General features: G+C 51.7%; 4 protein-coding genes across 4 annotated transcripts; 2 read left to right on the forward strand and 2 right to left on the reverse strand.

Annotated features, from left to right (window-relative positions):
• Positions 1 to 1,415: 1,415 nt before the first annotated feature.
• Positions 1,416 to 4,381, forward strand: MIND_01385800 (DH domain-containing protein; the record flags this gene model as incomplete). Its single annotated transcript, XM_037370273.1, has 2 exons — positions 1,416 to 1,641; positions 1,689 to 4,381. The coding sequence occupies exons 1-2, from the start codon at positions 1,428 to 1,430 to the stop codon at positions 4,379 to 4,381; spliced, it is 2,907 nt and encodes a 968-aa protein (XP_037213274.1). The 5' UTR covers positions 1,416 to 1,427.
• Positions 4,382 to 5,700: 1,319 nt separating this feature from the next.
• On the forward strand, positions 5,701 to 7,582 carry MIND_01385900 (Cytochrome P450; the record flags this gene model as incomplete). Its single annotated transcript, XM_037370274.1, has 6 exons — positions 5,701 to 5,887; positions 5,939 to 6,147; positions 6,200 to 6,513; positions 6,561 to 6,802; positions 6,849 to 7,320; positions 7,369 to 7,582. The coding sequence occupies exons 1-6, from the start codon at positions 5,785 to 5,787 to the stop codon at positions 7,580 to 7,582; spliced, it is 1,554 nt and encodes a 517-aa protein (XP_037213275.1). The 5' UTR covers positions 5,701 to 5,784.
• A 2,018-nt stretch (positions 7,583 to 9,600) lies between these two features.
• Positions 9,601 to 12,371, reverse strand: MIND_01386000 (FAD-binding PCMH-type domain-containing protein; the record flags this gene model as incomplete). Its single annotated transcript, XM_037370275.1, has 12 exons — positions 12,256 to 12,371; positions 12,111 to 12,200; positions 11,915 to 11,958; positions 11,815 to 11,861; positions 10,950 to 11,765; positions 10,845 to 10,902; positions 10,686 to 10,791; positions 10,474 to 10,631; positions 10,298 to 10,423; positions 10,157 to 10,248; positions 9,943 to 10,095; positions 9,601 to 9,900 (listed from the first exon to the last, which is right to left on the reverse strand). The coding sequence occupies exons 1-12, from the start codon at positions 12,351 to 12,353 to the stop codon at positions 9,601 to 9,603; spliced, it is 2,088 nt and encodes a 695-aa protein (XP_037213276.1). The 5' UTR covers positions 12,354 to 12,371.
• A 763-nt stretch (positions 12,372 to 13,134) lies between these two features.
• MIND_01386100 (FAD-binding PCMH-type domain-containing protein) lies at positions 13,135 to 14,887 on the reverse strand (the record flags this gene model as incomplete). The annotated part of the gene is made up of 13 exons (XM_037370276.1): positions 13,135 to 13,342; positions 13,393 to 13,481; positions 13,530 to 13,681; positions 13,729 to 13,809; positions 13,856 to 13,993; positions 14,040 to 14,171; positions 14,223 to 14,261; positions 14,307 to 14,464; positions 14,511 to 14,533; positions 14,584 to 14,605; positions 14,656 to 14,733; positions 14,779 to 14,789; positions 14,837 to 14,887. The coding sequence occupies 13 exons, from the start codon at positions 14,885 to 14,887 to the stop codon at positions 13,135 to 13,137; spliced, it is 1,182 nt and encodes a 393-aa protein (XP_037213277.1).
• Positions 14,888 to 15,028: the final 141 nt, after the last annotated feature.

Raw genomic sequence — 15,028 nt, forward strand, 5'->3', positions numbered from 1 at the left:
ACGGTGACAAGATCTCCGAGTGGCAAAACCAGTTCGAGCCTGGAAATTTGCCTTCGCCGTGGTACGCGTCTCCGTTGGTCGCCAGGACCGTCCCTTTTTTCTTGCAACGAACCGCGATGCTCGGTACTCCAGTCGGGCAGCTCGTTCGTTGCCGCCTGATGTCGAGTGGCCGAGACGAGATGTTGCAAGACATATATGCCCTTGATTTGCGAAAGCATCAAATAGTGACCAAGAACGAAAGAAAGAAAGAAAAAACTCACGTGGCTTACATCCACAAACGCAGCTCAAATCCACCACGTCGAAGAATACACCAAGCACTTTAGCGAAGGCAAAGATATGAAGCGCACCCAACGTGTGGTTGCCCGAGCATCATCTATTTGCCTTCTGATCGTTGCCGGCCAAAAGGGGGCGGAAAATGTGTGTTTACGGCGACAACATCTCCTGCCAGTAAAACGGGTTCACGAAAGCTGGAAAGTTGCATGCGGTAGCACGCATCTCCGTCGTCGAAGCGACAGTCCCTTTTTTCTTGCGAACGAACCGTGATGCACGGGACTTCCGGTTGGGCAGCCCATTCGTTGCCGCTTGATGTATGCATCTGTCGAGTGGCGAAGAGGAAATATAGCAAGTTGCAGCTAGGTAGAAGATAGATTAGCTTGAAATGAACAACGATGAGAGCGAACGAAAGCTCACACTGGCATCGTTAAACCCGGATAGTGGAAGTCAAGCGGAAAGAGCGCAATATGTGACGAGCATGGTCACATTCGCTTTTATTTCTCAAGATATGAGACCGCCGCTTCAAGTCAAACGCCGCACCCGCAAAAGACGTGAAACCGCCGTTTCCAGAATACTAAACTCCACCGGTTTATCTTGGCAATCGGCGCAGAGATGATTCGAGGAGTGGTATAGAGCTGTAATAAGTCGATTGGGGTCGGTCAGAGGGAGATTCCCCACGTAGTAAGAAGTAGTTGAGGAGATAGCGCAACAAATGGACTTCAGACGTTTGCTCAGTCAACGACTGCAACTTGAAGACAAGGCAATGAACTTGAGGAATCATGAAGGCCGATTAACAGCGCAGACGGTAGCTCTGCCCTTCGTGGTTTAGGCAGTGTGGCCTGGTGGTGAGAAATTGACACAGATTTCGAGTCAGAGCCTATGGGCCCGATTGTTGCGTAGATGGTCAGGAGCAGATACAGATGGTTTCCAGCAAGCCATACCACGCTTAACTACCTCGAAGTACTTATCGTCCCGTGAGCAAACAAGTACCGAGAAACGCGTCGTGCCCGCGTCCTTTGAGTGCGGCGGGTGCGAGGCTTAGACGTGGCTAAGATTTGCGTTGAATCCGTCAGTGGCGGGAGTTTTCATGACGATTCGAAAAATAGAGGCAATCTTGGATCATGTGCCTTGCTTGATCTTCTTCCCTAACGCCCATGGAGGCTCCGCCTCCGCCTCCTCCCCCGCGTTCCCCACTACGACCCCCACCCACAGCAAGTACCACAACGATAGAGACTGTACTTCAGAGCACGGCAACAACACCAGAGCCAACGCTTTCCAAGCGACAGCATGCTCTCCACGAGCTCCTTTCGAGCGAACGAGCCTATGCTTCAGACCTTACTCTTATCCTTGAGGTCCACATACCTCTTGGTGCGTGCTAGTATCTCCGCTACGCAACCCTTGCTAAAGACTTATAGCCCAGGGCCCCATGACGCCAGACGACATCAAAATAATATTTGGGAACATTGGGGAACTCGCCGAGCTGTCAGATGCTTTCTGTGAGGCTCTAGAACGAACGATGGGGAGTGCATTAGAAAAGGCCGATGCCACCGACGACCGGATAGGCGAGCTTTTCCTCCGTTATGCTCCAGAGGTCGAAGGACCCTACAAGCAGTACATCACGCGACATCCCTCCGCGCTTGCCCATCTCACTGCCCTCCCAACCACGCCCGAACTCACCGCCTACCATGCCAAGACGCGTGACCTCGCATCGTCACTCTCCCATGCCTGGGACTTGGCGTCCCTGTTAATCAAACCGGTGCAAAGGCTGCTCAAGTACTCGTTACTTCTTGGGGCCATAATCGACGCCACACAGCCCACCCACCCAGACCGACCACATCTCGTTAATGCACGGACTAAAATCGAGGAAGTAGCCCATGCCGTTAACGAAGGCCGGCGAAGAGCAGAGGTAGTTAAAGAGGTTTTGAACGCGCCGAAAAAGCCGCCCACTGTCCTCCGTATTAAATCCTTCCGGGCCCCAGCAGACGTCAACTCAGAGGCCGCTCGTGTTGACCGAATGGCTAGTGAGCTGGCCAGAATTGACGTGTTTGCTCAGCAATTGTCACGAGGTGCCCAGGAATGGGCCAGAGCGGCAGACGCGTCAACTCATGCTTTACTCACTTGGGCTCGAGCGTTTGCTGCCGCAATCGGGCTTTCTTCTACCGTCCGCTCCGAAGCATTCGATGCGTTTCTTACCACACTTGTGGAAGGCCTCGTCCCAGTCGCAGCCGGTCTCCTTCCCAAGATTGCATCCGACCTTCTCGCTCCGTTAGCTCGTCTGCTTGCTACTACTACCCAACCGCGACAGCTTCTTGCCAGCATGAACGAAAATGCCCCCCTTCATCACCATCTGTTGACCATGACAGTTTCCGCCAAAAACCGGCCACCACCGGCATTGATGGAAGCCTCTGCGCGTTATCTTGCGCTGAGAACCCAACTCGCAGCTGAGTTTCCAGAATACCTAACTTTGCTCCATCGCGGGCTCGCTGCGTTGGTTAGGCGCCTCGCTGCTGTTCAAGCTGCCTTCTTTTTCGACTCTCGGGAAGTTTGGGCTGGGCTGTGGGACATGTTACGAGTCGAGGGCGAGCGGAATGGGGGTGGCGAAGAAACCGTCGCTGTTTGGACATCACGATGGGGAGACGTTGATCAGGGTATCCAAACTCTCAAAATTTGCCAACCTCTTACGAGCGGACGACTCTCCATCCCACAAACCGTGGTTGTGGCTCCTCCGCCGCCTCCACCACCTCCTGGAGCCTTATCGCCCGCTGCGGCTTATGCACGTGCCCACGCTTATGCCGAGCCGATCAATACTGACTTTGGGACAACCACCGTTGGGAGTATCGGCAGTAATACTCTATTCGAAAGCCCAACATATGTGAATGGCCACCAGCCGCCCTCGCCACATTACGAACGGAAGTCTTCTGGTTCGGCAAGCTTCCACAGCGGGAGCAGCACGAAAGCGCCGTCCCATGTGTCGAATGCTCTTGCGTCTTTGGAGCCTGCTAATCGGCGGAGTGCCCCAGCATCGTCATCCTCTGCTGCGGGCGCGTTCATGCAAGCGTCGCATAATGTCTTCTCGCCACAAATGGTCAGTGGGCCATATCCGCTGTCGCCGAGCCATGGGCGGCCTAGAGGTGGTAGCGATGCAACTAATAATGGCTGGACGGGGTTCCCTGGGTGGAATGCCCCGACGACAAGAGGGAAAAGTCCGGGGCGGGTTGTGGGGAATGGCGCGATCAAAGCCAATGCGAAGGTCAAGCGGAGCAACAGTCCGACGCCGACATCAGCTACGGCGAAGACCGCACGAGAAGGCGGTGCTGAGTTGGGGGAGTTTGTGTCTGATTTGGGGTGGGATTATGGCGGGATGATTCTGCCGCCGAAGAAGATGAAAGATGTGGAAAGGGAGGAAGAAAAGGCGAGAGAAAAGGCGAAGGAGAAAGAAAAGAGAAAGGAAAAGAAAGAGGAGGAGGAACGGGAGAAGGCGAGGAAAAAGGAGGAGAAGTCAAAGCAGAAGAAATCAAATGACGTGAGCTCGCGTTTGGCTTTGTTGGAGGGAGGAGGATATGGGACCCGCGATGAATCGCGGAAAAAGCCAGAGAAAGACAAGGGCATGATCAGGCGAGCGAGCGACCTTACCCATGGCAATTCGAGTTCAGGGAAAAGTCGCACGTCGTCTGCAACACGCCCATCGTCAAGGAATAGGCCGCCTTCAGTCGACTCATTCATACCATATTCGGCTCCACGACCTGCCCCATTACCGCCCGGAACTGCTAGAGGTCGGTCCAGGGCGCCTTCCCCTGATCAGCATCTCGACGATGATGACTTCAGAGCGCGTCACTCAACGTGGCTCGCAGCCCCAGTCCAATACTCTTGTCGGGTGGTCCACCCATGTACCCCGCCATCAGCCGTCTCGTATTTCGGCTTTCCATTCTTTGCCTTGGAGGAACATGCGATCCTGGGAGTGCTGCACGAAGCTGGCCATCCTAGCACACATCCGAGATTACCGCTCTATGTCGACGACGGGGCAGACTGTCTGCTGCTCTGCCGCGACTCTGCGAACGAAATCGGCTGGGCATTGGCCAGCTTTCTTGCGCCGCTCGCTGCCGACTGAATCAACTAATGTAACCTTCTTTTCTGTCCTGTTTGTTGTAAGTACTAACTCATCTGGTTGGCCGGTTCTCGTAGGAGACACAGCGCAATGTAATACTATCCTTACCCACACAATCTTTCCTTTATACCACCAACGTATCATACTAGATGTAGAATACCACTACAATCATATCTTACTCATCAATCATTGCTTGCTCTGTACATCCCAGTTTACGAGCGCAACACAATCGAAGCCTGTCTAAGCCTGTCACGTTATAAACATGACCCTGGGCTTTCAGCTTGACCAAATTGCCCTCCCCCATGCACGTATATTCGACCATTGATCGACTGAGTTTTTTTGGGCATCTATACTGTTAACTTGGTGCTATTGTACACTGTCTAGCATAGTACTTGGACCAGGATTCGACCGACCCACACTGGCGATAGTGATTATTTGTCGCGACGTTCTTACGTGGCGACAGGCACCAGTCAATTATTAACTCATCACATCTGCTGCCTGATCCTTCCTCAGCTCGGGCTCTAGTATGAATTCAGTGCATGATGATCGCATCATCCACAGCTACACCGAACACAGTACATAACTTAGCTCAGCGCATGCCAGCGTTTGCCTTACTTTTCCAGCGGCTTGGGCATCTACAATCATGACATCCCTCTCGCCTTTTACTAGAGGGATCCGTGTTGATGCCCAACAATGCTGCTTTCACCAATTTCTCGCTTCCTCAGCTCGTTCTGGGTTTATCTTATTGCTTCGTTTTGTTCCGTCCCCAACGCCTCCCAGTTAGTGAAAACTTGATAGCTGTACTCATGCCTTCTGCGTCCTTTACAGCCGCTTGCAGAAAGGTTGGGCACAACGGATTTTTTTTTGATGATCAACCAAAATTTTGACCAATTTGGGTCCTGGGCTTCCAGCAGCCATTTCTCACTCAATAATCCATATTTTCCCATAGATTTTTGAATATTAAGTCTACCTCATTCAACCACAGGCCCTAATATTATCGGTACTACACATCATATGTTTACTTGCACATCTGTGTCCTTAATTTTGCTGTATCCCATAGGCCTGAGCTTGACTTTGGGGCCTGAGTTGACTTTGCTTCGAGTTGGTTAAAGGTTTGCTGGCACTATGTGTTCTTGTTCTGGGACCAGATCTCAGCTACTAGTAATTGGGGGGATGTAGGGGTGTAGTTTGTGGCTCGGATGGAGAGCATCGGCTCGCTATCATTCAGACATGTACAGACCTATTTTCGAGAGTTTTGTGTTTGACGCAAATAGTAGCCACGTGGTTGCCATGTGACCGTTGGCTGACCAAAATTAGCGTTGCGGAACTTCTTCCATCTTCCCCAGGTCCTTCGGAATACCTTTACAAGATGCCGTTTTCTCTCGCCTGGCAATACATTTCTCCTTATGACGACCTATGAACTTGCCCTCACCCTTGGCCTTTTCGCCACTCTCTTTGTTGTCTTCACCCTCAAACCGCGTAGGCTGACAAACCTACCGCCGGGTCCTGGTTCGTTAAGAGCATACAGTCCGTTGTAGACTTGGGCTGACGAATAAGCAGCACCGACTAGCTGGCTGGTCGGCAATCGCAACCAGGTTCCGCAGTCCAAGCCGTGGAAATGGTTCCAAGAGCTCAACGAACGCTACGGGCCTGTGGTTTATCTTCAGCTAGGCCGGACCCCAACGGTCGTTCTCGGAAGTGCGCAAGCAGCGTGGGACATCCTCGAGAAGAAGTCGCCGATAACAAGCGCGCGCCCGCGATTCATCATGGTTTGTCTGCTCTAGCCTCCAAGTATTTATCACCTGCTAATCCCACTCGCAGGGCCAGGAAATCATGAGCAACAACATGCGCGGGCTCATGGCGAGCAGCGGCCCACTTTGGAAGCGCTGGCGGAGGGTGCTTCATGGCGCATTCATGCAGAAGACAGCCGACACTTACAGGCCAATTCAGAGTCTCGAATCAAAGCAGTTGATGGCGGAACTCCTCAAGACACCTGCTAAGTACCGTGAGCATCTTGAGCGGTATGCAACCTCGGTCATTGTGGTCATCACCTATGGTCGCCGCGTTCACAACATCTACACTGATGAGGTCGTCTGTCGCAACCGGGAGACGCAGCAATACCTCATCAGCATCAAGTAAGAGTTCAAATTATTAATGTTGCTCGAATCCTGATGTCTTCAAGTATACCGGGTAAATATTTGGTCGAAAGCATCCCCGCACTTCTATACCTCCCCAACTTCCTCACGCCTTGGCGCACTGCTGCTCTCCAACAACGCGCTAAAGATATCAAATACCTCACTCGTTTGGTGAACGAGGTCAAATCTAATATGGAAGCTGGTCGCGCGCAACCCTCGTTCTGTCGGAAACTGCTAGAAGACCGAGAGAAGAACGACATGACCGATCTTGAAATCGCGTATACGTGTGGTATGCCTTGATTTTCACCTTTGTAGTTGTATTGACTAATTGGCAGCAACTCCCTTTGGGGCTGGCGTGGAGACTAGTGCGGGGAGTCTCTCCTCATTCATGCTTGCCTGCGTGGCTTTTGGACCAACCTTCATCCCTCGCGCGCAAGCCGAATTGGACTCTGTCGTTGGTTTTGACCGACTTCCCTCTTTTTCCGACTACGACTCGCTCCCGTTTATACGTGCTATCGTGAACGAGACTCTCCGCTGGCGGCCTGTGGCGGTATTAGGCGGCACTCCTCATGCAAGCACTGAAGACTTGGTCTATGAAGGAATGTACATTCCAAAGGGCAGTACGATCATTGCCAATCTTTGGGGAATCCACTTGAACCCAGTTGATTTCCCTGACCCGCATACATTCAATCCTGACCGGTTTATGGAGGCGCGCGACTACCCGGGACCATGGCAGCACTCAAGTTTCGGGTATGGCCGTCGAGTTTGCCCGGGAATGTACCTTGCTGCGAACAGCACTTTCATCAAGTATGTGGTTCATTTATTCCAGTCGTTTCACGCTCATCACACCGTAAGTATTGCGCGAATCTTGTGGGGATTCAATGTCTGCAAAGCACGTGACGACTCGGGCCAAGAGATCGAGGTGGACACGTTTGCGTATACGGACGGGTTCAACAGCGTCCCGTTGCCCTTTCCCGTTTCTATCACACCCAGGAGTCTTTCACATGAGGCGGTTATTATGCGCGAAAACGAGGTCGCGCAGGAGGAGATGTGTGCTTATGATCACTGAATCCTGATGTTGACATTTAACGCTGGCAAGCCTGCCAGCTGGGCCCGTCGAAGTAGTCAGTACTTACTGTAGTATTCCCTTGACACTTTTTCTTTTTTTTCTTTTCATGATTCATTTCTCGGATGCCACTAATGTTTATGAATGAAACTCCGCGCGGTGGTTTCACAAGAGCGAATCCACTCTGCAACAAATCAAAGTGTGACCAACGCAGTCACACATCTTACTCTTTTCTCTTAACCGCCATTGTTCGCATAAGAGCTCCCTTCTTCAAATATCCTTTACATGCTAGCTTCTGTCCAATCTTCATCTTCTGGTTCCTACGCTTGCGACTGTGAAAGACTTCGCCACTCAACATCAAGAGGCAACGAATGAGCGTCCCGACTGGAGTACCTTGCATCGCGGGTCGTCATAACCAGAAAAGGGACAGTGTTTGCACTAACGGTGACTGGTGCTATGGCGAAAATGAGTCTCCAGGCATTCGCGAACTCGTGTCGCGGCTTGGAGAAGTTGTTACCGTACCACACTGGTTTTCCGCTCTCTTGGCCCAGGCATCTGCCGGTGATAGCCAAGTCGTTTTCGGCGTTTGCTGCTCTGTGGCGATCAATCAACCAATAGACCATGCTTGGAGCCCCGGAGTCAGTCGGGACGGCGCGTCATTTCTGAGCCTTCACCAAACACTTCGACGGGGTAGAGGAGGACTAGATGTGGCTCGTAAATCAGCGCTGTAAATTCTCTCCCCTTATCTTCAGACTTTACCTGAACCCTTTGCAAATGAAGCGCATAAATCTGGAACCACATTTCGCCACGCGACATCAAGCGGCAACGAACGAGTGGCCCGACTGCAGATTAGTACCGTGTGTCGCGGTTCGTTTGCAGCAAAAAGGGACAGTCATCGCGACTAACGGAGACGCGTGCTACGGCGAAGGCAAGTTTCCCGGATCGCAAACTTGTGTTATGGCTGGGAGACGTTGTCACCGTGACCACACGTTTTCCGCTCCCTTTGGCCGAGCTTTCGGCTGGCTGCGACGATCAGAAAGCAATAGACCACACATGGGGACCCGCGGTCGGTCGGGCTATAACATCGTATCTGCGCCTTCGCCAACCTTTTCGCTTTCGACGGAGTTGCAGTCAGGGATGAGTTGCATTTGTGAATCAATGATGTGAGTTTCCGTCTTCCTAGTGCTGGCAGAACCTCACGTTTTCGTATGTGAATCAGATTATCGCAACCTCTTCACTTCTCGACATCAAACGGCGACGAACGAGCTGCCTTACCGGAGCACCGACCATGGCGGTCCGTTGCAGCAAATATGGGACAGTCCAGGCGACTAAGGAACACGCGTGCTACGGCGAAGACAAATCTTCAGGCTCGAAAAGGTTTTGCCACTCGGAGATCATGTCACCGTAAACACACGTTCGCTTCCGTTCCCTACGGGTAGAGTTTGTCGGCCCGCTGCAACGGTCAGAAATAATAGACCATGTTCGGGGAACCGCAGTCGGTCGGGCGCGCATCGTATCCAAGCCTTCACCAAAATCTTCGAATTTCGTCGGGGTGGAGCAGAGGTGTTTGGGGAGCGGCCGTATTTGTCACTGTGGAGGGTTGTTTTGTTGTTCGTGAATCATGTCGTGGAGAGCCCTGGGCGATGTCGCACCGCCTTGTCGTGGCGCTCGGGCTTGAAGCGAAAGCTAACCAAGAGTGCGACTATGTACTTGTGTGGGTAGTATTCAAGATTATCAATGCTCCTCACGTTCTGGTTTCGCGCCGCTTTACATTTTTTGGTGCCACTTCAGCGGAAGTCTTGACAAGCTTACGCTGAACAGACAACATATTCTCATTCATTTATTCTCATTCTAGTTTGACTTGAAGTAAGTACGACAACAGGAGCTTTTCGGAAGGATGGTATTTCAGTATTTTTTCCAACTGACCGTGACTTTGGGTTCGAGTTTGGGCCGTCGTCAGCAATACCATTTTGACACAGGCTTTTTGAGAATGTGCAATTTAAATTCTCCAGAAGCCTCTGTCAATGTCCGAATCTAAGATGTGGTGGCGTAGGAGGCTCATGTGTCCTTGGGTCCACAAGCTCCAAATCGGCATTCAGCGGCCAGATATTGTTGCGGAAGAGATTGTTGGGGTCGTACTTCTTCTTGATTTCCACCAGGCGTGGCCAGTTGTCCCCGTAGGAGGAGATAACGCGCGAGGCGGGCTCGTGGCGCCCAAGGAACTGTAAAGCGGGTTGAGTGGACGAAGACGATGAATGGAGAGGAGGTACACTAGGGAATGGTCCACCGCATTCAACCGGTTTCAACGAGTCGCGTATCCACTAAGAAAATGTCAGACTTGTCTTGCATTACCTCTCACGTACCTCTTCAGCGGAGTCGATGCACCTATCATCGTCAACGGTCATTTCCCACTGGTGTAACGCGGCAATCGTAAAGGCCGCTTCGCGTTGCGATTTGGGCACGCAGTTGTCCTCATGATCTAATATGGCGCCGCCAGCCAGGTTCGAATAGCCATGCTGAGAATCATCATGAAAAAGTTGCTTGAGTGGGAAGTATAAAAAACCGACTGCATCCAACGGGCGTGCCCGCGAATTTCAAGACCGTCTCGTTGATGATTTCGTCGGGAAGAGACGATATTAAAGCAGACCTAATAAACCATTGCCTTCCAGCTAACAATAGAGCTGAATATGACACAAACAGATCAGTGATTAAACGCACGTTTTCCGCGCAGTACCTGGGCGACACTGTCCTGCTGATGCAGGAAGCTTTTCTCGTGTACTTCGTTTAGGAGACAGCGCTCTCCGTCCCAAGAAGACAGGGCTTGGAGGTATTCTTGGCCCTTGTCTATCCGATTTTGTTAGCCGGACTTCCTCCATGCAACTGAAAGGTCTTACCCTTGGGTCCGATGTAGCACATTTGAACGACAATCAGCGAGTCTTTTCCTTCCGGACCAGCAGTGAGAAGTACGTTCGCATAGAGCTCTCGCGGAGCCCCTTTCACACAGTCGCGGAAATGCTTGATGAGCGAGGGTGCAGTTGCGCTGTGGAATCGACTGGATATAACTTTGAGACTGATACCTCAAAGTGGAGAAGGAAAGAGTCCTTACTAAAGCAAATTTCCAGCAAAAACGACAGGTACCGGGTAAGCTTTGGCTTTGTATCGGGTCACGACACCCAGAGCGGGCCCAGCACCGCGAGCAGCCCACCAGAGATCTTGAAGCGATAGATTGGCAACCAGAACTAGGGGACGATGAGCAGACACATACCTGGGTGACTGTCCTTATTGACAATGACGATGCGCCCGTCCGCGAGAATCATCTCCATCTACTTGATAATGAGCATCGCATTTGAAACATGATATGTTCCTTCACTTCAACCAAACTGTCTATGCTCAGACTGTGGAGCCGACTGAGGAAGCCGAAACCGCCCAAAAGCATGACTCCGGAGCCCACCGGATGAGCAGAAAAGGGTATATGATAGGGAACCGTGAGGTTTGTACCCGAAAGCGACTCCGCTGGTAACTGGTTCTCGGCTGTAAAAACATCGACCTCTTTTTGTCGCTTGCCGGCGCCAAAAGTGACGAAAGCATGGGGGTAAATAGGCTGGGCCTGCGCAGCCAGATTGAGCGGTATGGGAGGGAGATTCGAGTTGGTGATAACTCGATTGCCGGCACCGGAGCGTTGCTGGGCCCATGGGTCTGGATGGCGGGGTGGGTTTGCGTTTTGGCGGAGGGTGGGCGGTGCAGCTGATTCTGTCTCTTTTGTATCATCGAGATAGCCGAAAGGGTCACCACCTGAGGTAGCAGTAGGGCGTTGTGCTGGGTTGGATGACGCTGATGGAGGGGGAGACCGAGAAGGAGAGGTGACAGTGGTGGAAATTTGAGTCCTCGCACTGCGTGATTCGTCAGAGTTAGAGCTTGATTCGCCGGAGCTCGATGAGATATGGCGGGAGCGTGGGCTATCACGGATAGGCTCGTCTAACCGGCGACGAACTGGCTGGGGCAAATCCCACCCTGGTTGATATGGGCCGCGCAGGAAATCAGCAACACTTTGGGAGGCGGCATCGTAGAAACGAAGAGCAGAGTCCTCTTCACGACGCCGTTTTCCAGATGGACCGTTATCCCGTTGTTTGTTTGCGGCATCCTGATCAGTCAAAGGCGTGTAGCCCCTCCCATTGGGAAGTGGGGCCTGGAGCAACGTTAGCATCAACGACCAGGCTGAAAATACGCTTCAAAACCTCAATATGAAGGTCAGTGAGCTTGGATAGGTCGATTATGATGTCGCCTGGCACAAATTCCACTCAACATCCGAGAATAACTGGTAATTAGATGCCCAACCTCCAATAGCCCAGCCTCCGGTTCCATAACCGCCGGCTTTGACGCTGACGAGAGCATTAGAACTACCGGAAAGGAACTTTGAGCAGTACTCGCCTGGGGGAGAGCGAGTGCTTCGTGCAGAACACAAGGATCCTATGAAACAGAAACAAAAATCAGTCACAGGATTGGACCCGCGTTTTCGACCACAACCACCTACTTGCTCACATCCTCTGCGTCGAGCGGACATACAATCGCTTTGGCGACACAGACGACGTTTCCGTTGAAGATGCTCGAGTATTCAACGAACCTGTCATCACAAAATTGTCAATCCAGGGGCACTTTAAAATTTTCGCGACACTTACTCTGCTTCGTCCCGGACATGAATAGGCCCGCGAATCGACGCACCGAGTTCCTCATAAAGACTCTCTGAGAGGATTTGACTGGCGACGGCTTCAGGCATCGATTGGGGTGGTGGTGGTTGCTGGGAAGGAAACTGTCCGTCTTAACGGCAGGCACCCAGCTTGCAGGGGCCACTTTTAAACAAAATTCTGAAAGTGGCTGTCAGCTTCGCGAAGACACGAGTCCCAACGTCATGATCAATGTCTGCGTGCTTATTCAATGATATACTTACTCTCCAACAAAAAACGGGGAGCGGCCCGACCCAACCTCGGAAGAGTGCCAAGTTTCGTCTTAGCTGCTATGCCCCCAGATATTCAGCTGGTTCGAGCCCGATAGGCTTGTTCTCCGTCTATGAAAAGCTTAAGCTCGTCCCTCAAGACTCGCTTCACTGAGGTACCTTAACGACTGTACGGACTGCCGACTCATCTCGATTGCGGCATTGTCAAGTTCCGCCGATAAGTAGAGAGAGTGCATGGCCATGTGGGAAAGCACGACATTGAACAAGGTAACTCATTCGGCATTTGCGATAGATGTCTGATTCTGCCAAAGTAACGCTCGCACTCAATATGAACAGACAGACCAGCCGGATGTGGGCGATAAAGACGTAGAGGGCGTACGTCAGGGCATGCAGCCCTTTGTCTCCATCCCATTCGACAGTCGCACTCACGCGAATGTGGGTCTGTCAGGAGAAACTTGACCACGCGACGACCTGTTGAGTAATAGTTCACAGGAGAAGGCGAAAGACCGATCAAGTTGTTGTGGAGACTTGCTGAAGTCTGGTCGAAAAGACACGGTATCCTCAAGGCACGCTGACTTTGGTCCAAGAAACGCGCAAGATTGATTCAACACATGAATATGGCGTTCATAGCGGGGTCCATACCAATCAAGTTTGGCCTCACATCCCCTGCGCCAAGACCCTCAATCAGTCGCTCCTTCCATCCGTACGCTCTTGACCGACTGAGTCGTTCTTCTGTCAGTTCGACACGTACTGTGAACGCCGGGGCCTTGGCGATACTGTCAACTGGGTCAATCAATTGGCAGACAACGCAGCTGAAAATTCAGGTTGTAACACGAGTTGGGCGCGGGCAATGGATTCTTACGGCGCGGGGTCCGCTGCTCCACGGACGTCAGTGTCGGGTCGACCGTTGACGACAGACTTGATCGCTTGCAGCATATCTAAACCACGAAACTTTGGATCGTTCAGGGTGGGGGGGAGGAGAGCTGGTACACGACTCACCATTACATCGACCACTTCCAAATCGTATACGAAAGCATCGACAACGTGGACGAGCTGAGAGACATGCGATATACCGGTACTACGGAGATACAATAACAAAATTTGTTGGCGTCCACCTAATGGGTTTTCAGCAAGCGAAAGTGCGTCAATGGCTAAGACAGATAATGAGAATTTGAAACCAACAAGTTACGAGACTTGCCTGCCGACTGAATCTCTTCCATGTGCAGGTCGCGCCAGCCCTTCAGAGCTTTCAAGTTGACATGCCATCGGCGGTATAGGCCTTCATGGGGATCAATAAAGTGAGGGAAATAGTAAATGTAACTCACTCTCGTTTTCCGGGATCGGTACTGGCGGAAATGCACAGCTTGCCAGCAGCACTTCATGCCAATTTGTCGTAAGGAAACCCGCAGCTCGGTACCCATGGAGCTCCTTTGGCCACATTGGCGTTTGGAAAGTATTCCAGGCTAGAATGATTGAGACATCTACAAGTTTGGAATATTGGAGACACACAGTTCGCGTGGGGCGCAAATTCGACGATCTGGAACGAGAATGCAGCAGGCCCACCCACTTCTTTGGCTCGCTCCTGGCCGATTCTTTGATACTCGCGTGGATTGCCTTCGGTCTTGGTGTCCCTCAGTATTTCTTCATACTGTTCAAAAGAAAGTGGCGCTGCAGCGTGGATCGTAAACCGACGTTTCGCTCCAGGCGTCTCAAAAAGGAGGACAATAAATACTGGGGCATCTTTAACGGTCTGGAATGAAGTCCACGAAGCCCTACCATAGTCATCCGCGTTCTCAGGATAGTGGCACAAGTCCAGCGCAGAGATGGCAGCGGCAATAAGCTTCTTGCGATGTCTTCTGTCCCAAATAACTATATCTTCAATTGCCTTGCTGGCATCTGGTGGCAGAGCAGACTTCTCCTCGCGCCGTTGTTTGCTGTCGAAGTCGGTAAGGGAATTTGCGATAAAAGGATGAACCACACCATTCCGGTTTATGTCGCGGCCACTAAGCGTCATGAGCTCGGGGGTTCATTGGAAGGAATGGAAAATAGGTACATCCGATTTTTGGCACTGGGTGCTGTAGGCAGCATGAGGTCGAGACAGATTCGCGAGAAGATAACCACGAACCTACAATAAACTGTCATGCCTTTACCTCCCACAGCGCAAGCGGCACACGCCCTCAATTTACCGCCGTATTCAGTCTTTCTGCAAGCAATATGAGCGAAGAAAAGCTTCAGCACCGACACACACGTCTTGTTACACTGTAAAGGTGGATCGAATCAGAAAAGGAAGACGGAAAGCTGCATACGGAGGGGGAACAGCATTCTTCAACGAGCTTGTTGCTGTATCGAGGTATCATGGTGTAGTTTACAGAGTTTACAGAGTCAGAGACATGGAGGTAAAGATAGAGTTGATTGCCGTGGCAATTGCAGCCGAGCAAATCTGGGCTTGTTCATAGACTACGACATGCCACGAGACCGCTCACGCTCTCAGTCTCGAG

The sequence above is a fragment of the Mycena indigotica genome (assembly GCF_014461135.1).
Source record: "Mycena indigotica strain 171206Taipei chromosome Unknown Mind.scaff0017, whole genome shotgun sequence".
Classification (NCBI taxonomy): Eukaryota; Fungi; Basidiomycota; class Agaricomycetes; order Agaricales; family Mycenaceae; genus Mycena; species Mycena indigotica.